Source organism: Fusarium redolens (genome assembly GCF_020744475.1).
Source record: "Fusarium redolens strain MPI-CAGE-AT-0023 chromosome Unknown BKA55scaffold_33, whole genome shotgun sequence".
Lineage (NCBI taxonomy): Eukaryota > Fungi > Ascomycota > Sordariomycetes > Hypocreales > Nectriaceae > Fusarium > Fusarium redolens.
In genome coordinates this window covers 158,530-178,273 of record NW_025763696.1, presented here as the reverse complement: position 1 = coordinate 178,273, position 19,744 = coordinate 158,530, and the positions used below count along the sequence as shown (strand labels likewise).

Sequence of the window (19,744 nt, the reverse complement as noted above, 5' to 3'; positions counted from 1 at the left end):
CGGAAACTCATTGAGTGCCACTGCTACCTCGTAAAATGGAGAGCGATTGTATCTTCTGAACTTTCGGATGCGAGACGTGGCACTTCGGAGTGGGTTAGTTGTTGGCAGGGTGTGTAGATCAGTCCACATCTTGATGGCCCGTCTCCAGAACCGCTCATGTGCACTGGCGATGTGTGCCTCTGCTTCTGCTACGCTTGTTGCCATTGTGAGGAACGTCCCCACGATTGCATTTGCCCCAATCCTCTGAACCCGGTTGATAGGGCTGGCTCTTCTATACCTGCATGCGTGCATCCATACGTTTGAGGCGTAATCCACGACCGGGGCCACCGTGGCTGTGAATAGCTGCCTCGCTGTCCTCGGAGTAAGACCCCTGAGCCTCTGCAGCTCCATTGCAGCCTTCAAACCTTTTGTCGCTGCCCGTGCAATGTGCTCTTTGTATTTGAGGCCAGCATCCATAATCATGCCGAGAACCTTGACCTGGGTCTTGGGCCGAACAAGCTGTCCCCTGATTGCAAAAGGCTCTGAGTCGGACTTGTATGCCTTCCGGGTGAAGTGTATAATCGCCGTCTTTTCTGCCTCGAAGGTCGCGCCACTTCTCCTTTCCCAGTCCAGCGCCTTTTTGATAATCTCATTGATTCCATCGCGGTTGCTCTCTGCCATCGGACCTGTCACCCACGCCGTGAAATCATCCACGAACGCTATCGCTCCTCCGTAACAGTCAATGTGCTGCTGCACAAGGTCTGCATTGAAGAAGAGAAACAGAATCGGAGACAGAGGTGAGCCTTGTGGGAGCCCAGCTTGTGGTAGACTTCGCATCTCGGATGTCTGTCCGTTGATCTGAATAGTCGCTGTGCGATCCGAGCAAAAGGCTTCGATCCAGCGAAGCAGGTCCTCTGGTATACCCCTTGCTCTCAGTCTTTGGATGAGCCTCTCCTTACATACTCCGTTGTAGGCTCCTTTGACGTCAAAGCTTACCAAGCTAAGGATCCGTCGGCCTCGCCAAGCAGCGAAGATCTGCTCCTGCAGCAACATCAAGGCCTGCTCGGCGGACCGCTGTTTGCGAGCTCCGAAGTGGTTTGTTGGCAGCAATCCGTATGTCTCAACCGCGTGTGAGATCCGTTCTGCGACGACTGCCTCTAGTATTTTGCCTAGGGTAGATAGGAGCGATATGGGCCTCCACGCCTTTGCGATCGAGTAGTTTTCTTTATTTGGCTTCTTCAGTGGAACAATCTTGGCATGCCTCCATTGATTCGGCAGCATTCCTTCTTCTAGCGATGCACGAAACAGCGAGAAGACTCGGTGCTTAACAGAGGGCCAGATCTCTTTCCAGACTACGGCGGGTAGTCCGTCCTCGCCAGGTGCTTTCCACGACTTTGCGGCGAAAAGCTGTCGTTCTACCTCCTCCATAGTAATGTCCGGCATGACGATGGCGGCTCCGCGCTGAGGTCGCTCCCCTTCCTCTTCGATGTGCTCCGGCAATGGGGTGAAAAAGGTGGCCAGCGTCTCATCAGCCTGTTCGATGTTGTTGGTTGTGCATGTGCCGTCGGCCCTTGCAAGTTGGGGTACTTTGCTAAATGCTGTATCATCTCCAGATTTGAGGTACTTTGCTGCCTTCCAGATGTTGTCGTTGTCAGCTAGAAACTCATTCCAGTGCGTCTTCTTCTGCTGTCTGATGGCATCGTGGTATTGCTTTGCTGCTCCTCTGGCCGTCTCCTCAAGCTCTTGACATGCCCATCCTGCTCGCCTCAATGCTCTAGCGCGATTTCTCCAGTGTGTGTATATGTGCCGGAGTTGCGTGAGGTCTGAGGTCCACCAGCGTTTTGCATAAGGTGACGGCTTAGCTCTGGGTGTCAGAGCGCGAACCGCCTCTAGCACCACTGTCATAAGCCTGTCAGTCTTCTGCTGTACAGTACCTTCCTCCAGGGTAGACTCTAATGCTGCGGCAATTCGAACGTTGATTTCCTTCCATGGTGCGTTTTTGAGCAAGAGCCGTTCTTGAGCTTGCGGTACCGGGACCGAGACGTCGAACTCTGTCTCAATGGCACAATGATCAGATCCGTGCTCTGTACCGTGTATCATACACTTGATATTCGAGGATGCTAGGTCCGCGGAAGCAAGGACCAGGTCGACTGTTGTCTCAAAATCCCCACCACTCCATGTCTTCGTTCCTCTCGGGAGCAGGCTTATAAGGTCAAACTCATTCATAAGGTTGATCATCTGATCTGCTTCGCCTTGCCTCGTCAAGGATATGTCGTCTCCTCCCCATAGCTGGTCGTGCCGGTTAAAGTCTCCGACAACTACCACGTCCACCAGTCTACCAGCCTGTCCTCTTACATCTGAGATGACCTGGTGCAAAGCGTTGCAAGTGCCTTGTAAAGCTTGGGTGTCTCCTCCTGGCACATAAACCGAAACAACCAGAACCAGCCGCTCAGGGAGTCGCAAGATGGCTGCCGTCATATCCGCTGTCTCAATCGGTATCTGCTCTGCCTCCACATCCTTGTTTACCCATAACATGCTTCGGATCGGCCATCGGCCCTCTCTCCAAATCGTGGGGGCTATCTTAACCCATCTCGGGTGCCCCATAGGGACCGTTAGTAGCTTGCCGTCCTTTTGGTGTGCCTGGGGCTCTTGGATTGCTATTGCTTTGTATTCTTGTAGTTGCTCATCGTTCATGAGGCTCTCATGTACCATATCCTGCTTTCTCACATTCAGTTGAATCACCTGCAGCGGCTTACTCATGCCGCCTAGGGTGAAGTTTTAGGCAATTTCTGCTGAATGACTCATGCGGACCGCTACAGAGAGCGCACTTGAGTATCAGTGCCTGGCACTCACTGTGATGGTGGCCTATGGTAGCGCACCTTGCACATACTCGAGTCTTGCTGCACGAGAAAGCCTTGTGACCAAGCTGTTGGCAGTTATAGCATTGTTCCGGTCCAGTAGTCTGCTCAAATACACTCGTATATGCCGATTCACCTGCGACGAGAAAGTAGTGTTCCTGCAGTAGCCTCTTGGCATCGCTGCTCTTAGTTAAGTAGACTACCATGGATCCACATGACTTGGGGTTGACCTTCCGGCTCAGCCAGGCTACCTTGGCAATCTGGACTTCATTCTCCTGGTTTAAGGCTTCTATTGCTCCGGGGATGATGTTAAACTCCTGGTCAAAGACGGCCATACGATTCATGCTATCAACTTTGATAGGATATAGTTGGTCCCGAAGGACTCTTGCACCTGGAGCTTTCCTGGTTTCGAGGATGGTCTTGATCTTTTGTATTTCTTCTTCGTTCCTACCTATAATCCTAAGGCGGTTGGCATTCCCACCATCTCTGGTCACTGCGACGCATCGCCAGTGAGGTTGGTCACTCGACTGTCGCATCTCCTGCTCCACGGTCTTACGAATCATTGTTGGTGTAGCCTCTCTAAGATGGTCTTCAGGAACTCTGGATGTGTCGACTGTGCAGAACACCGGTTCTGGAGTTGCCGATCGGGCTGCAGACGAAGATTGACTGGACATGCTGGTGGATGTCATCCTGGCTGCGTCTGCATACGATTGAACCGACGACCGTGGTGTTTCAGACTTATTCAGCATGTCTAGCTGTAGCCGAGTCTGCTCCAGCTCGCCGCAAACCTGGGTGAGCTGGTCTCGGACTTGCGATAATTCTTGTGCCATCTGGGCCATGGCCCTGGCGACTTCCTCGGCTATGCGATCACTGAGCTTGGTGAACTCGAGCTGAAATTCGGCCTTCATCGCTTCGATTTTCTTGTTTAAGTCCTGCTCTAGTAGTTGCTTCAAGCGCTGGACTGCGCCTGCCTCGACCATACCGCCAGCTGACTTGGGGGCAGCTTGCTTCCGAGCTCGGTTTTGTCCCAGAGCTCCCTCACTGGTCTCACCTTCCTCCTGCCATTCCATATCGCCATTTTGCTGCTCCATCTCCAATACCTTCGTCGTCCTGACCCTCTTTCGCTGAGGGCGATGATATCCCCCGCCCGAACCATCCGGATCGTCTCCCATGACGATGATGACGTCTGATGCGGGGTTCGCAACACCAGACATCCACCAAGGGCCTGAATCTCCGCCAGGCAGTCCTCAGGATTTTTGAAAGTGATAAATAGGATAAATAAAAGTTATTTTAAAAAGAAGATTGTTTTTTTTTTCCGAAATGCTCTCAGATTCAATATCTGTTCACAGGTCTTTACAAATGTGGTCTCGTCGTCCGGTGATGGATACAGCGTTGGCCATGGTTATCGTGATCAGAAACTAACCCAGTCAGGACCACGCGACTTGAGAGATAAGATTAGATCACGTTGGACTGGACAGCGGAATTACCACAGCTTCGGAACCATTCCGCTTCGGCTATCGCCGCTAAGCCTTCTCTTGACCCCGTTGACGATGTTGCAAATATCAATGTTGGCAAATTTGTGGTCGTTGGAAAAGGATGCGGATAGCATCGATATGCAGCCTTAAAAGACAAAAGGATTTGTGCTGTTGTGTTTACGGTCGTGATGAAATGGGGGTTGTTTGCTGATGGTGATTTTACCGTTAATCAACGATCGAATTGCGGAGTGCAACTATTGGACTGGTTCGTTGATCTGACGACAAGTCGGTAGAACTATTAGCGTACTAACAGCTTTGCCGGTTGTGACAAGTGGATACAGATATCAATCTAACTCGTCCCGGAAACGGATTAGCCAATGTTTCAATGGTAACTGACGCCAAACCTGTTTGGTCCTCACGACCAACTACCCAGTCCAATTCCCTATTGCCAGAGGTTTTGCTGCTACCCGACACTAAATAAACCGCATCCTGGTACTGCTAATGATGGTAGCTCTTTTATTATCAAAGTCTTCCCCATATTTCGCGCAACATGTCCCATCCACAAACCATTTCATTTGAGTCCAAAAGCTCGTCACTCCCGTTGCCGGACCTTTCCTTCCGACTACAATAACAATCTCAGAACGTCCATATATCTACCATCCTGGATCGCCGTGGCACTTTATCAGGTTTAAAGAACTTGATTAGGTCTATCATGTCCAGATCCCACCATTGCCAAAGAAAGTTCTTTGAAAGAAGAACTCAAACACGCCGTAGGGCGCTCGCACAATGCAGCTCTTTCGAGACACTGCGCTAAGTGAGATTTCAACAGCGAGGTCGCTAGGTTTTGGGAGGCCACGCGTCGAGTAATCCTCCAGGAAGGACTGAAGGAAAAGGCTGACACTGTGGAACCCGGATGTGCAGAGCCAATCCGGGAATTGAGGGTAGAGTTTCAAACGCTATCTATGAATAAGGACTCAACCCACTTAGATCACATCAATTTCAGACGATCCACAGAGCTTTTAACTCGTTAATTAAGTCATATTCTCGCAGTATACACCCTCGCCACATTCGAAGAACACCTTCCGTGGTCCAAAGTGGATTGTTCAGCATGATAAGAGCCTCTCTTGCATAACCCAAGCTCGTTTGCTGAGCGTAACATGTTCCACTTCCTTATCGAAATCAGTTTATCCATAGACACATAGATATGTTGCCCTGAACCTTTTTAAACGTAGACATTGATGGCGCCTGGCTTGACAAATCTCGCATTCGAATCGACACTCGATGCTGCAGTGAGGGTGCAGTAGCCTCCGTCCGATCCTTGCTAGATACAGAGCCAGTCCAGAGGTAATGAACCTTCGACTCTCTGACCTTAATCAGGAGTGCTGTAATCAAATTCTGAAATGCTTTGAGGCGTAAGCAAAGGTGTTTGACCAGAAGGTCTCTGGTAACGAGGATCTTCGATATACGATAACCAATAGCTGAGTGAACAGTTCATGTCCGATGGCAAGCTGCCGTTCGGAAGGCATTGTATCCTGAGAATTTGACCTTCCGGATGACCACGCACTAGTATCCTGTGAACGGTGGTAGATATCTCTTCCAACTCCTTCTTCCAATCTGCATAGCACCATCCGACATCCTGTACGAACTGGTTGAGGTGTTTCAAGTCAATTTTGGTGATGCTGTAGACCTTCAGTAACTAGATGACAAGGCAAGGTTTAAATCTCAAACGTACTCATCATTCGTCAACTGAAATCCAGGGACGAGCATCGCCCCCCAGCCCATTTCTTTCACCAATGCCAGGATCAGTCGGCCCGCATGAATCCAACATTCTATTTGCTTTTTCTTTCTGTCCTGTGGATTAAACTTGTAATGTGTATCAAGAGCGTGTAACTCCCGCGTCATTTCATCAATAATCATGTCCTTGAGAGGCCAGTGTGATTGACCATCTTCTTGTGCAACATCAAGATGCATCCAAGCACTTGTTGTACTTGGGGCGTGTCCTGTGCTGTGGCTGGCAATACGTTTCTCGTATTCCTCAGCTAATGCAACCATATGGCCACGACTGAGGAAGTTCCGTGAGTCGAGCCGACCCTGATCACATTGCATGGCGCCGTGAATAGTTTCCAGATCCCATACAAGTGGTTTCTGAGCCCTAAATGGACTGCAATAATCAACCCCGCTGGGTTCTAAACCACTTATGGCAAGCGACCAATTCCATACCCTCTGGAATACAGCTGCTCGATCTGGCTGCAAGCTTGTTTTCAATAGGAGTGTGTGATAAGGTGGTAACTCTGGACTGCGTGCTAGGCTCTCATCAATGCTGTATGAATGTAGCTGTTGATATGGGAAATCTGATGGCAGTTGAGCCGAAGACGCGACAGACGGTTCATAGCCGGTTGGTGAATTGGAATGGTAGAGCGGCGTGACGACCCAAGTCCCGCAGGCTTGCTCTGATCCATCAGAGGAAGGCCCAACGGAGAAGAACTGGTGCTGATGAGACCCGAGTCAGCGATGTGATCTGAGGCAGGCGAATATGTTTTCCAAGGATTGAAAAGAGTGCGATCAGGCACTTAACCCAGATGAATGTAAATCAGGTCCTGGAACCTTATAGGTAGGAGAAGCATACCTCTCCCGGACTGCCTAGATCAGATTTGATAGTATGGAGATATGATCCTTCGTTATCCATGGCTAGCGGCCCCCCGTGAGTAGTCATACATCTAAGTAAATGCCCTGACAGACTCAATAGCGTGAGAACATAATAGTTGTTATTACACCTATATATGTGAAATTGGCTCTCAGATAGCTTCTTGAGTACCAGGGTTCATATAATTAGAGGGCCGCATAGTGAACCCTGTAAACCTAATGCAACACTATCATCAGGCCATATGTCAGTTATAAACCTTAAAGTTCTTATTACAATTTCCTATCCTAACTGTAAGTAGTATTTAAGTAACGTGGGTAAGTAATGTAACAGCAGTGAGTTATAATCTGCATTTATGTAATAAAGCTAAAATAATACTAACTACTTACAATGTCACTACTTTGCTTACGTCTCCTGTGTTTTATACAACATCTACGCCACGGCTTTCAACTTCTTCCTGTCAAAGTATCTGAAACAAAACAAGGGTCTGTTCTCTTATTCACGGCCCGTCCACAAACATCCCAAGAGCAGTAAATCCGCTCTCGCTTCTATCAAGTAGTTAACTGACCAGTTTAACGTAGAAGCAAGCAACATACCAAATTGGCTCTACTTCTTCTTACAGCTAAATACAATCGTAACATCAGACAGTTCACAGCTATTTAACGCTGTATCATCATACGGGTAGCTATATGCATCAGGGCATGCCTCTTTGAACCATGTGCTGCTGGCAGGACACTTCTTCGGATCATTCCACGAGTTCTGACAACAATATTCGTCTGTGCCATAAAGAGAGCAGTCCGAAAGACAACCATCAACTTGGTCCAGGCTCTTGAAGGGTTCGTCAGGATTTGACAATTTGAGGTTGGTTGCGGGGCAGAGCGTGTTGGAGAGTCCATGGCCTCCTAAGAATGGGGGCACATCACAGGTCAGGCCTTTACAGCCCTTCTTGTCCGGAACTACAGATATGCCCATAGTATAACCGTCCACTGATGATTGTAAGAACTTGAAGGCACGTCTTCTTGAAAATTCCTACTTACCAAGACTTAGATTATACCATAGTTTATCTGGCTCTGCTGTAACCTCAAACAGAGTAACAGCCTTGGTTGACTTGCCCCAACAGCTAGAAGCCCCGCAATCGCCTAAACGACAGTTAGTTCCATCGCCCTTACAGTGTTGACGAGCCCAAATTCTGCCTGACCAGGGTACTGGAAAGGGTGAAGTTGTAAAGGATTTAAATGGTTCCAAAGCCAAGCCAGCAGGAATCGGGTCATTAATTGTATTTCCATTAACCTCCAGGCTGCCCTGTATAGCAGGCCAAATAATTTGGTTACTGCATTGATTGTTTAATGTAAAGGTTATTGTGTTTAATGGCATAATAGCTATAATTTAAATTCAGTAATAATATATATATATACTTACTAATATTTTATTTTATATATATTTAATTAATTAATATCTATAAATATATTTTCTAATAATATATAATAATAATTATTTATATAATTAATAAAAAGGTTTATATATATATATAAAAGGAAGTCTTTTCCTCTTTTATATTAATAAATTATTAATGCCAAAGTTCTGTAATTGGCAGAGACTATTAAAGTTCTCTGCTCAGCATGGGTACTGGCGTAAACTCCCCTCACAAAAACACGACTTAAGTTTCGCAGAGTCTTACCAACAAGATTACAACTGGTACCTCAGAGACCTTGCTCATTGCTGGAAAACTGACCTCCGGGAGCAGTTTGAAGACAAGTTTAAATTTGATTCAGAGATTGTGAGAAATTCAATTAAATGCCGCTATGAGAGCCATTCTAGCAAGCAAAAGACAAAGGGAAAGAGCAAAGCACGGCCTGCAAAGGCACCTACCAAGAAACAAATAGAGTCGCATATTAGGACCTTTAAATACACAACTGGGAAAGTCACATGCACTACAGAAGATCTTCAAGAGGTGTTTAATGCAAATGGCATTGAGAGATGTTTATCGGATAAGTTCGAGGATATGGTAATCCATTTCTATAATAATTTATATCCTATACTTAATAATACAACAAAGAAACAACAGAAACAAGGTAGACAATATCAGCTTAGATCTAAAAAGAAATAATAATATAAAAATAATTGTTTTCTAATTTTATTATCAAATTAAGGCAATTGATAGGGACGCATCAAGAATTGATAGGGGCGCATCTGCCTTAGGGACGCTCCAGCTTTTATAGCATCTGATTGGACCAAACTTTCCAGACCCATAAATACTTCCCCATGAAGGCGGTGAAGCCAGCTCTCTTAACAAGCCTAGTTCTTCTCAGCCCAGAAGCAACTACGTCGGGCCAATCCTCTCTTAAAACAGGTTGCGTAAAGGTGTCAACACGGTATTATTTACTATATAGAATCAGAACGATTCAGTTTAGAACAGTTATCTAAGTTTTCTCTTACCGTGATTGAAGGAAGAATCTCTTCGTCGCTGTTTCGTAGCTCCATTGACTTCTTCGTCTCCGAATACTCGGTTGCGTCTTCCGTCCACTAGCACGTACTCCTGTCGTTCTCCCCACTCCAAGAACAGACAACTGGCTGCGTATCTGATGCCGATTTGGGGTACTGGCTTGTCGACTGTGTCGCTGTCGTTTTCGGGAACTCGATTCGCAGCCAGGACTGGGGCTTTGAGCGCGATATCTTGAATTGCTCTCTGAGCTAGATGATGACTCCGACTGGAGCATGACGAGAGACCTAATGATTAATGGTTGAGAGACTGATGTTGGATTATCCGCTCATTTAGATTAAAGAGAGTCAAGCTCAGGTACTTCGGGAGCGTGGGCAGAATTCTGCCTGCACTAACAAAAAAGTGGGTAACGAATCAGAGGCTGCAAAACTGGAGCGTCCCTAAGGCAGATGCGCCCCTATCAATTCTTGATGCGTCCCTATCAATTGCCCAAATTAAATATAAAAAGAAATAATAATATAAAAATAATTATTTTCTAATTTTATTATTAAATTAAGTATAAATATAAATCCTATTTATAAAATAAATTAAATTTAAAATACTTTTTATTTAATAATTATTAATTTATATTATATAATATATAAAATATATAAAGTAATAAATTATAAGCTTAATAATATGCAATTCATTCTTTTATTATATTTTATTACTTCTTTTCTTATAACAAGTACAAAACAGTACTGCACTAAACTATGTTGTCAAAACCAGACTCCTCTAGGTACGAGCTCTGCTCCACTAACTACATGGACTTCAGAGCCTTCATCAAATACTCAGCATAGTCCTGTCATTCCAAGCGCAACCAAGGGCACATTTACCGAGAACCAGGAGGGCCCGCCTAGGAGCACAGATCATCACTATGGAGACTTAACCTTCTTTAATCTTGGGTTAGGTGCTTGTGGAAAGGATTATAGTGGCCAGGATGAAACTGCAAGCGTTGTCGCCTTGTCTCACCTCTTAATGGGAGATCTAAGTAATAATAATCTCTTTTGTGGGAAAGGTGTTGTTATTAAAGTAGGTGGGCGTGAAGTTAAGGCAGTAGTACAAGATAAATGTATGGGCTGTGAGATTAACGATATTGATGTTAGTAAGAAAGTATTTCAGGAGGTGTTTGGATCCCTAACAGTAGGCCGAGAGAAGGTTGAGTGGTGGCTAGAGGCCTGAGTTCTTGTATTTCTCGATCTGATAATAGCTTTAAAAAATACTTAGTTAACTGTATTATAGAAAGACAATAAGTGTTATGGGATAAATGTCTTGCCTGCTGTTTCAAGGCACAACGTTATGGTTGTATTCTCTGGTTAGGTGTAAATGCAACTCTTGGGAACAGATAACTTAAAGCTCACTTCAAGGTTTTTCCTACATCACGACAAGATGAGATCAAGATCATATAATGCAATGAGCAGATCGTCATTTTGTGCCTGTCCACCGTAATAATGGGCAGCCAATTAATACTGAAGCAGGCCCTGCCAAGGAAATCGCGCTGTTAGCAAGAATTAAGCCGCAAGACATAAATTGAACAGTACTGTCAAGATTGTCTGACTTTTGAAACATGCATGCATGAGTGGACCGCAGACACTTTTCGGTAGACAGAAAACTGAACACGTTATTACATACAAGCTCGGGGTCAGCACCGGTCAACTTTTCTGACCGTAGTTGGCTCGCTTACGACCAAGTTTAGTGCATGTTTCAAAACGTCAGGCGAAACTCAATTGAACTGGTGGCTGTTACAGAGCAATTGGGGGGCATTCTTTTTATGGGTCTCGTCACGGAGTCTTCAGATACCGAAGTAGCGCTTGTTTTAGTGCGATTGTCGCTTTTCCCTCCCTTTTTGGGCTATGGAAGAAACTGGTTCCGCTGTGAAGATAAGATAAGATAACGGGTCTGTCTGTTTTTAACCGGTTCTACGGCGGGTCATTAGTCCGGGCCGCTGACGGGAGAGCCCACCATATTCTAGCGCCATTACAAGGTACCAGCGTCTTCAATCAGACTAGCCCATCCTGAACAGCAGTAGAGTTCCCATCCCTTGTCATTCTCAGAATGGCTTTCAGAACAACAATGAATCTCAACGAAGTAGATTTTCTACTCTCATAATTGAATTCTTATCGGCCATCTCAGACCTCGTTGAAACTCCCCCCCGCATTCTAATTCCCCCACTTGCCCTTTGTCGTTTTGTTGGCTGGTTTTCACGAGTAGGCTCGTTGCTTATCGTGCGGCTCCAATCGTGTCAGTTGAATGGGGCTCGATAGGAGAGACATTGCTTACTTCGTACCGCGCGGTAATATCAACCCAAGACCTGGGGGAGTCGGTGCACATTGTGGAAGGAAGCTCTCAGTGATGAAAGGCGGGTTGCCTGCAACTGGGAGTTGCGAGAGAGTAGGTAACGGCACTGGAGGCGAAAGGAACCTTGGGCAGTAGTCGCCAGGCGGAGTAAAGATGCAGTCTTTCTTTCTTTCCCAGCATCTCTGGCATTTACCATGGAGACTGAACATTGATGTCTGACATCGGACCTGTATATGTATTAGAATCTAGACGAGATCCCCAACACAAGGTGTCTCACTAACCTTCCGCTTGCGACATTCAGTACAGGCAATAATTGCACGATGTCTCGTATTGTTCTCGAATATTAGAGCGCTCAGGCAAGTCTGGTAGAACTGGACCTGAATCATGGGGTCCCAATTGCCTGAGGTAACATTGCTGCCACCTGGTACCATAGCCGATGGGTATGAGACTGTTGACAGCGGACTGGTCACAAGCGGCTCCGATGGAGGAGAAACTGGGTCAGTTTGCTCTATCAGTCGTGGGTGATTTGACGACATCAACACCGGTTCCCTGGGTACCGGTACCATCTGAGGGTAGATCGCAACCTACACGCATGTAAGAAGATGAGTCCATGCCGCGCTGACAAGCAATATGGGGGATACCTCTTCGTGCTTTGCCTTAGGCAAGAGGGCGCCTTCATTTTGCTTGTCCATGCTTCAGAAGAGCCCGACGGCCGACGCGACAGACAGACAAATTGTGACAGATAGATGCTTGAGGCTAGCGCAGAAACACAAACCCTTCATACAGAAATTGGGAAGAATAACCCCTCGGATTTGAGGAAAGTGAACAGATATCGTGTTATCGATGGGATCTGGCAAGTGCAGACCTCAATGGGCTTGCGGATCGGCCGCTGAAATAACCCTAGTCCTTTGATGTTGACAGGCATGATATTACAGGAATTCTCTGTATTCCATCTCTGATCTGTAATTGAGCCATGCATATTACATGACAGGGGCAACTATGACGAAAACCAACAAGTGTTTGTGAGACGATCGCTGGTACAATAGCGTAACACTCATTGCTTCCCTCCCCCAGGCAACGCACTGGCCTCTAGTCTCGGGACATCGTCCGGTCCCAGCGGAGTGGTTATGGTGGAGTGGACTGCTTGATCATTGGGTCAAGTAGACGGCGGCCCACTAATGGTAACGGTGTTGAGAAACTTTGTTTCTTCCCAACCCCTCAACTCTTGATCATATGAAGCCCCAGGTTTCGGATCCTGCAAGAATTGTTATCCTAAAGGTGTTGGTGATTCGTAACAACCAACTGCAGGAGGCCAATTTCCTGCCAGGACGTATGTTATACGAGGTACGTTTGATTCCTTATCGGACGAAGGGAGTCATAAGACGTAATACCTGGGAAGAGTCCTCCTTCGCTACTCAGGATTCCGACATTGGCAGGTTAGATGAGGTGTTAATGGGAGTAGTACAAGCACAAGAACTTACAGAACTTTGCTCAGGCACATCTTTCTTCATAGTTAAACATGAAAACATAAGTATTGCTATCCCTAAGAGTTCTGATTGTAATTTTCGGCGCCATAAATGGCACCGTGCGAGTCCACACTTGATATACCATGGTTTCCGTGATCCGAGTAACATTTGATGGGCATACTAGAGCTCTCGTTATTAAACAGTTCTTGGACATTCGGGTTGGTTGATCGAAGCCTCGAAAGGCGCATTTTCAACGCCATCTTGGTCACATCCCCAAATATACACTTGAAATCCGTGTGAATCGTGTCCCAAGGCTGGCGCTCCATTCTGCGGCTGATGAGGAATTTGAGCTCATTTGGCAATTCATCCAACGTTTTCACTCTCTTGCTGTTTGAATGGTCATGCTGATTGTTCCGAGGCATAGAAAGTGTCAACGGGACCCTGTTATCGTTCATGAAAGGGGAACAGGTGCTGTTCAGACTCGGCATGGTTGCCTCAGATCCAGATGATGAAGGACCGTTGAGCAATTGCTGATCAAGCGATTGAATGATGGTAGACGTATCGAGCCAAGGCGTCGCATAATCTGCGGGAGAAGGCACCGTACTGCTGAGAATGGAGTATTCCGTCAAGAAGTCGGCTTCCGGATCTGCGATGAATCGTTGATCATCAGCAAAGGGGATCCAGGGATTGTTCTCAACGCCAGTTTGGCTAAGTTGGAGACTAGAGTCGGGGTCACCTGTGGTGTCCCACTCGAATCCAATGCGTGCGTCGGATTCTGGAAATAGCAGGTAGTCAACGTCGACTACCTCAGAATAGTTCATTTCGCTATTTGCTTCTGGCATCGTTGTAAGAACAAGTTCAGATCAGGTGGGAAGAGACACTGTCGATGAGTCTAGTTGATGGATGTTGGTCACGGGAAAGTAATTAGCATATTACAGCATGATGTTTGGAAAGACGCAGCTCTGATGCGACTGCTCTTTTGGATCAGTTAAGAGACCAAGCACTGGTAAAGCTAACCCTGCTCGATCCTGATGCAGACGTTCGTCTTTTGCGCAATGGCATCCAATTTTGGCGCCTAAGCGCGCTCTGATTCTGCGAAAGGCTCTTGGCGGCGCTTGGGCCGCCATCACTACAGATAAAACCCCTGTACAAGTAGGAAAAAGAATGCCGAGTAAGTATGCACATCATGGCAGAATTTAGCAGCTTGCCTGCCGAGCTTAGGCGCCTGATTTGGAACTTGAGTCTGCCGCGGCGCGCTTTGACCCTAGATGTTCTGCTTGAATCTCAGTCTCATAGTTGGGATACTGGACTTCCCATCAGAGCGCTTGTTTACTTCGAGCGCTCGCGCCAACCAGAGGTCTTTAATGCACAGCAACAGCAGGTAGAACTTGTCAGTGCCATATGTACAGACTCTCGATCAGTAGTTTTGTCGCGTTATGTGAACCAGATACAGCTATATGACAGAACGCAGCCAGGTGCCCAGCGATCGAAATGGATTAGATGCAATTTGAAACATGATACATTTATTGCTGGCCAGTTTTCAAGCACATCACACCGGAACTTCAGTCATTACACAATACCACAGGGGTCACTGGGATCGATGACAAGTGACTTGGCCCAACAGCTGCAATGTATCAGAACCCTGGTAATTGATCAGAACCAACAAGAGACAGATATCATCGGAATGGTTAGAGCCGATGGCGACACCCTGGGCAAGATTGCTCCGGAGTTGGCCGGTTGCATCCATGTGATGAAGAATCTCCGCGTGTTGGTTGTTACAGAAGGACTTTGTAGCATGCTTCGTATAACAAAAGTAAAAACAAAAGCATTGAGTGTCGCTACAAGAAGAGCAATAATGACTGAAAAGGTCAGGCAGAGTCTGGGTTTACGATATAATCATGGTCTATTCATAGTCTGCTTGGACACATGATCCGTAATGACAAAATTCTAATAATCATTAAGTTATCACCCGATGACCATTACTCTGTTGCCTGACAAATTGTTATTCATGATGCAGGAGTGTTGGTGATCACTGGGAAGGTTAGGGTACGAAATTGCTTAAGGTACGGAGTACTTCTGTTGTAAATGCCGAGGACCTTTATGACAAATGAGAGCCTGGTGTTGTTGTAAGCGGCTTGAGCGGCTAATCGAAAGCGCTTAAGGTGGAACCAGGATTAGACTTATTGTAAGGGGGATGGCAGAGAAAAGAGGGGTCACCGGGGGCAAGGGATTTCAATTCCGGAGTAACCTGGGTAGGATTTAATTCGGAATCATGTCATGTGGTACCAACTTACGATACACCCCTTGAATGTTTGTCAGTGGAGCAGCTAGTAGGGATGGTGAGAGGCTCTCTAAGCCAATCAGATAGCCTAAATTCTGAGGCTTTATAGTATTTAATTGGCCGGTGTTGTTATTGATAAGATCGAGCGAATAGCCAATAAGGATCAGGCATAGCAGGGATTAAGTATCCACTGACAAACATTCAGGGGTTGTATTGTACAACCAACAGAGTCAAAGCAATGTCGGACAAGCAATGTCGGACACCCTCAATATGCCCGGAGACTTCGGAGTCTTGAATCAACGACCAACAAACATTATTCTACTCTGTACGGAGTACACACCATGGCATCAGGGGTGCAGGGGCCAAAAACTCTCTAAGTGAGGTACTCCCATGTTTATGTTGAAATCGAGCCTGTTGCACGGCGTAAGCACTGGGGATCGAAATCCTTTGGGAGACGGGGTAATTGATCGACAACGATTTACCTACTCGATTGAGAGGAGATCTTGGCATTGTAAGATCCAGGAAGACGAACTGTTCCCCAAAATAAATTGGAAAGCTAACTTGTTCCAGCGAGCGGTTCACGGGGTAAGTTTCTCGATTTGCAGGGATAACGATAACGGTGATCTATCGCTTATGCATGCACAATTCGATCGTACAGCCCAAGTGCATTAATGCACGTCAGGCACAGAGAATCTTTTGTCAGTATTTCCAGGTGCAGTTCGCCAGAAATAGCATACAACGGTGTAAGCATTATTAACGAAATATACCATCAAGTAGCAGTAGGGAAGAACTTATTATATTGGTGACCTAAAAGTATAAATTCCTCAATCGCAAAACTTCAGCATAGGCCATCTATATTGTATTAGCATTTCAAGATCATGACGGATAATGCAGAGACTCCCGCCTTATGCCTCCCGGGTAAAGAAACACGCGCAGTTATGGATCCAAACCCAACTTCTGCATCACGTGAGAGTCATCAGCAATTTCCAATCATATTCCCGAGTAAGTTAGTTAACATAAGCCGAGTCATAAATACTTCTGTCCACTCCTCAACCTCATCGCCCTACTGTGGCTAACATGTCGAAGGCAAGGAATGCGCGACATGTGCTTGCGCGCAGTTTGGAGATCAGCTGACTTATTCCAATGTTTCGGCTCACTGCAAGTTTTTAGGAGAAGACGGCGATATCATCTTCCCCACCAGAGAAGAACTTGATGATATGTCGAAAGAGGACTGGGAGCACTTCAAATACGTTCTGGAGCATACCGATGAAGGACTATGGGATATTTGAAGCGAACATGTAGCTTTTTCAATTTTTCTTCCACTTACCCTGGCTGTTGAATGAATGAATAAATGAATTCATTACGGATTGCGTCCGGGAGAACGATTCTCCGACCAGTGGCTACGCTTAAATGTGTACACTCTCCCGGTGCCATCCAGACCACCTAAGAAGCTCCACTTCTTTGCACGCATCATTTCCTTTCTAGCCTCGCTTGGCTCTCTTTGGCGGGCCCGCTTAAAGGCCAAGTTAATTCTCCAAGTATTCAGCATCCTATTTTCAGCAGCTGAAGCATGGTCTGTCAACATAGGGCTGTTTTCTGTTAATGTGTTATGTGTCATGCTTTCCCCTCTCCATGCTCCTTTCAATTTCCCTCTCGACTTAATCTTCCTGTCGCCATTGCAGATCAGACTGCTGCTTGCACCGCCTCTAGGTTAGGTGCCTATTTTGGTCTATCCGACGCCGCTTTTCTACCTAGAAAGAAGGAAGGATGACATATCATGCCTTGTCCTGCTTGTCGCATAGCTTGATGTTCCGTCTCCTATGTCGCAAACCAGAAGAGGAAATGCTCTATCGTCTCTGGCGCACGTCTATAGTCACAAATGTCCGACTCTGCAGCCCTTGTCTTGGTGAAATAGCATCGCCATTCCAGTCCGAAGATGTAATAGCACGTCGGCTTCTTGTCTCTTGAGTTTATAGTACAACGTTTGTGTGTGCTTGCTAGGCAAGGCTTGATTGATCCGCTTGGAGTAGCCACTAGCTCTGTCGGGCAGCCTCCATTACTAACATAATTGCACTGCCGCCAGTCTGATCTGAGTGGATTGAGCCTGATATGGTAATGATTGTGGCATGCATTCTGCTCTGGTGGCTCTCTAGGCTTGCCTCTTCGCTTTGCGACCTAAGGTGAAGTTATTATCTTAGGATGGTATCTATATTATCTTATCCCTGTTATTTCCTCTTCCTAGCTGCTCGATGTGTTTATGATCTATCGGATAGTGACTTGGCCTGACTGCTGTTGCGGTCGTGCAGTCGCTTTGAGTGCCAACTGACTGCTCGACAAGACTGTAAGTTTGCGACCTTGGAGACCATCGGGAATGCATCGCAACGCCATCGCAATCGCCTCCAGCTCGACCGTGTATGGGTTCTGGTCATGCCGCGACCTGAGAGTGACCGAATATCGGGCCACTGCCTTGTCTCTCTGACCAGGAGGCCTGTGAACTTCGACGTCGCCGATGCTGACGAGCCCTCGTCTGTCGGATGCGCTAGTTGCAATAATAATATCGTTGGCATCTTTGGCCGCTGCTGTCGCTACCTTCTTCAGCCTCACAGACCGTCGACATCTGGCTGTACCATGGTGGTACCGCGTAGGCCTGGATCGTCTCCATTCCCTCAATCCCGCCCCCTTTGTGTGCAAGCGCCAACTTCCTCAACGGTGACATGTATCTTGGGCTCCTCGACACCTTGAGTGCTATCAGTGGATGTTTCTTAGGCAGTGTCTTGATGTTGACGTATAGTCTCAAGCCCGCCTGAGCATGTCGCTCGCATACCGTCTAAATGCTAGCTTCCGCTTCTGCCACTGCCGTCGCAATGGTCCGAAAGGCGCCCGTGATAGCTCCTGTCCCCATCTTCTGAGCTCTGTTAAACTAGGTCGGTTCCCGTTCACCGCGTGCATGCGACTATACGACAGAGGCGTAGTCTATTATCGGCGCCACCGTCGCCATGAAGAGCTGTCTGGCGGTACGTTGAGACAGCATCTTGAGGCCCCTCAGACACATGGCCGCCGAGAGACCTGTGGCGGCAGCCTCAGTCATGTGCTTCTTGGACTTTAGCTTCGCATCTATGATCACTCCTAAGAGCTTGACCTTTTGTTTCGGCTTGACCACTTTTCCCTTTACCGTAATGGTCGCTGTGCGGTTCGCGCAAAAAGTATCAATCTACTTGACTAGCCTCTTAGGGATGCCTCTCGCTCAAGTCTCTATAGCAGCCTATCCTTAGATATACCATTATAGGCGCCCTTAACATTAAAGCTAACTAGATTAACCACTTTATAGTTATACTATATTTTATAGACCTATTCTTAGAAGAGTAGTAAAGCCTACTATATCAGCTGCCGCTTTATCGCTTTAAAGTGATTTATAGGTAAGAGTATATATCTTAATAGTATATAAGATATAATCTGCTACTACTACTTCTAGAGTCTTACTTAGTATTAATAGAAGTAAGATAGGCTTTTATACTTTAGCTTTCTTATAGTTATCTTTACCTAGCTTCTTAAGCAGGATAACCTTAGCTATCCTCTACTAGTCTGGTAGTTATCCTTTGCTTAGTAATACATAGAACAGATGCAGCATCTGCTCTTTCACCACCAGCCACAGCTGTTTCCTACCATAGCTGGAAGCCCGTCTTGTCCATCGTGGCCCTTCATCTTCAATATCTGCCGGTAATGGCGGGAAGGAAGGTGGCAAGCAGTCCATTTACTTACTCGGTCTTGTCCTGCGTTATTGTCCTATCTGCTCTTTTTAGCAGAGGCACCTTATTACTATTTATATCATCCCCGGGTTTAAGGTACTTAGCAGCTTGCCAGATGTTAGTCTTATTAAAGGGAAGGTCTTTCTAATTAGCTTTCTTTTGCCTTTTAATGGCATTATAATACACTTTGGTTACTTCCTTGGCTTAATCTTCCAGGTTATTAACTAATTAGCCCGCTAAATACTAAGCCCTTAGTAGGTTTTACTAAAATATATATATTTTATAAACCTTAGTAAGATCTATTATTTATTATCTCTTAATATAAGGTAATAGTTTTATTTATTAGACTAGCTTATAAATTATTTGAAGAACTATTTTTATTACCTTATTTATTTATATTTATATATAATAATACTATAATAATAATATAAGTTTATTTCTTACTCTTATCCTAATTATATTTTATAGTATACTCTTAAATAATAGCCCTAAGACTACTATTCTCTTAGGAGTTATAAGAT

The 19,744-nt window shown here is 46.1% G+C and overlaps 7 protein-coding genes across 7 annotated transcripts; 1 reads left to right on the top strand and 6 right to left on the bottom strand.

Annotated features, from left to right (window-relative positions):
• Window positions 1-3,625: 3,625 nt before the first annotated feature.
• BKA55DRAFT_494152 (uncharacterized protein) lies at window positions 3,626-4,009 on the bottom strand (the record flags this gene model as incomplete). Its single annotated transcript, XM_046186270.1, has 1 exon — window positions 3,626-4,009. A coding segment is annotated over one exon (384 nt), but the record flags the coding sequence as incomplete, so codon positions are not given.
• A 1,525-nt stretch (window positions 4,010-5,534) lies between these two features.
• On the bottom strand, window positions 5,535-6,998 carry BKA55DRAFT_546892 (uncharacterized protein; the record flags this gene model as incomplete). Its single annotated transcript, XM_046190968.1, has 4 exons — window positions 5,535-5,633; window positions 5,877-5,991; window positions 6,045-6,802; window positions 6,939-6,998. The coding sequence occupies 4 exons, from the start codon at window positions 6,996-6,998 to the stop codon at window positions 5,535-5,537; spliced, it is 1,032 nt and encodes a 343-aa protein (XP_046041375.1).
• Window positions 6,999-7,559: 561 nt separating this feature from the next.
• On the bottom strand, window positions 7,560-8,327 carry BKA55DRAFT_529604 (thaumatin; the record flags this gene model as incomplete). Its single annotated transcript, XM_046189089.1, has 2 exons — window positions 7,560-7,939; window positions 7,991-8,327. The coding sequence occupies 2 exons, from the start codon at window positions 8,325-8,327 to the stop codon at window positions 7,560-7,562; spliced, it is 717 nt and encodes a 238-aa protein (XP_046041374.1).
• A 738-nt stretch (window positions 8,328-9,065) lies between these two features.
• On the bottom strand, window positions 9,066-9,708 carry BKA55DRAFT_586149 (uncharacterized protein). The gene is made up of 2 exons (XM_046194533.1): window positions 9,390-9,708; window positions 9,066-9,335 (listed from the first exon to the last, which is right to left on the bottom strand). The coding sequence occupies exons 1-2, from the start codon at window positions 9,668-9,670 to the stop codon at window positions 9,329-9,331; spliced, it is 288 nt and encodes a 95-aa protein (XP_046041373.1). The 5' UTR covers window positions 9,671-9,708; the 3' UTR covers window positions 9,066-9,328.
• Window positions 9,709-10,305: 597 nt separating this feature from the next.
• On the top strand, window positions 10,306-10,599 carry BKA55DRAFT_489117 (uncharacterized protein; the record flags this gene model as incomplete). Its single annotated transcript, XM_046186244.1, has 1 exon — window positions 10,306-10,599. A coding segment is annotated over one exon (294 nt), but the record flags the coding sequence as incomplete, so codon positions are not given.
• A 763-nt stretch (window positions 10,600-11,362) lies between these two features.
• On the bottom strand, window positions 11,363-12,422 carry BKA55DRAFT_681619 (uncharacterized protein; the record flags this gene model as incomplete). Its single annotated transcript, XM_046198260.1, has 3 exons — window positions 11,363-11,957; window positions 12,012-12,314; window positions 12,372-12,422. 3 exons carry the CDS (start codon window positions 12,420-12,422, stop codon window positions 11,709-11,711), a joined length of 603 nt encoding a protein of 200 aa, XP_046041371.1. The 3' UTR covers window positions 11,363-11,708.
• An 851-nt stretch (window positions 12,423-13,273) lies between these two features.
• Window positions 13,274-14,038, bottom strand: BKA55DRAFT_546889 (uncharacterized protein; the record flags this gene model as incomplete). The annotated part of the gene is made up of 1 exon (XM_046190967.1): window positions 13,274-14,038. The coding sequence occupies one exon, from the start codon at window positions 14,036-14,038 to the stop codon at window positions 13,274-13,276; it is 765 nt and encodes a 254-aa protein (XP_046041370.1).
• Window positions 14,039-19,744: the final 5,706 nt, after the last annotated feature.

Excerpts from the sequence above, each read along its gene's own strand:
- BKA55DRAFT_586149 (XM_046194533.1), bottom strand. The coding sequence starts at position 9,670 with ATGCTCCAGTCGGAGTCATCATCTAGCTCAGAGAGCAATTCAAGATAT.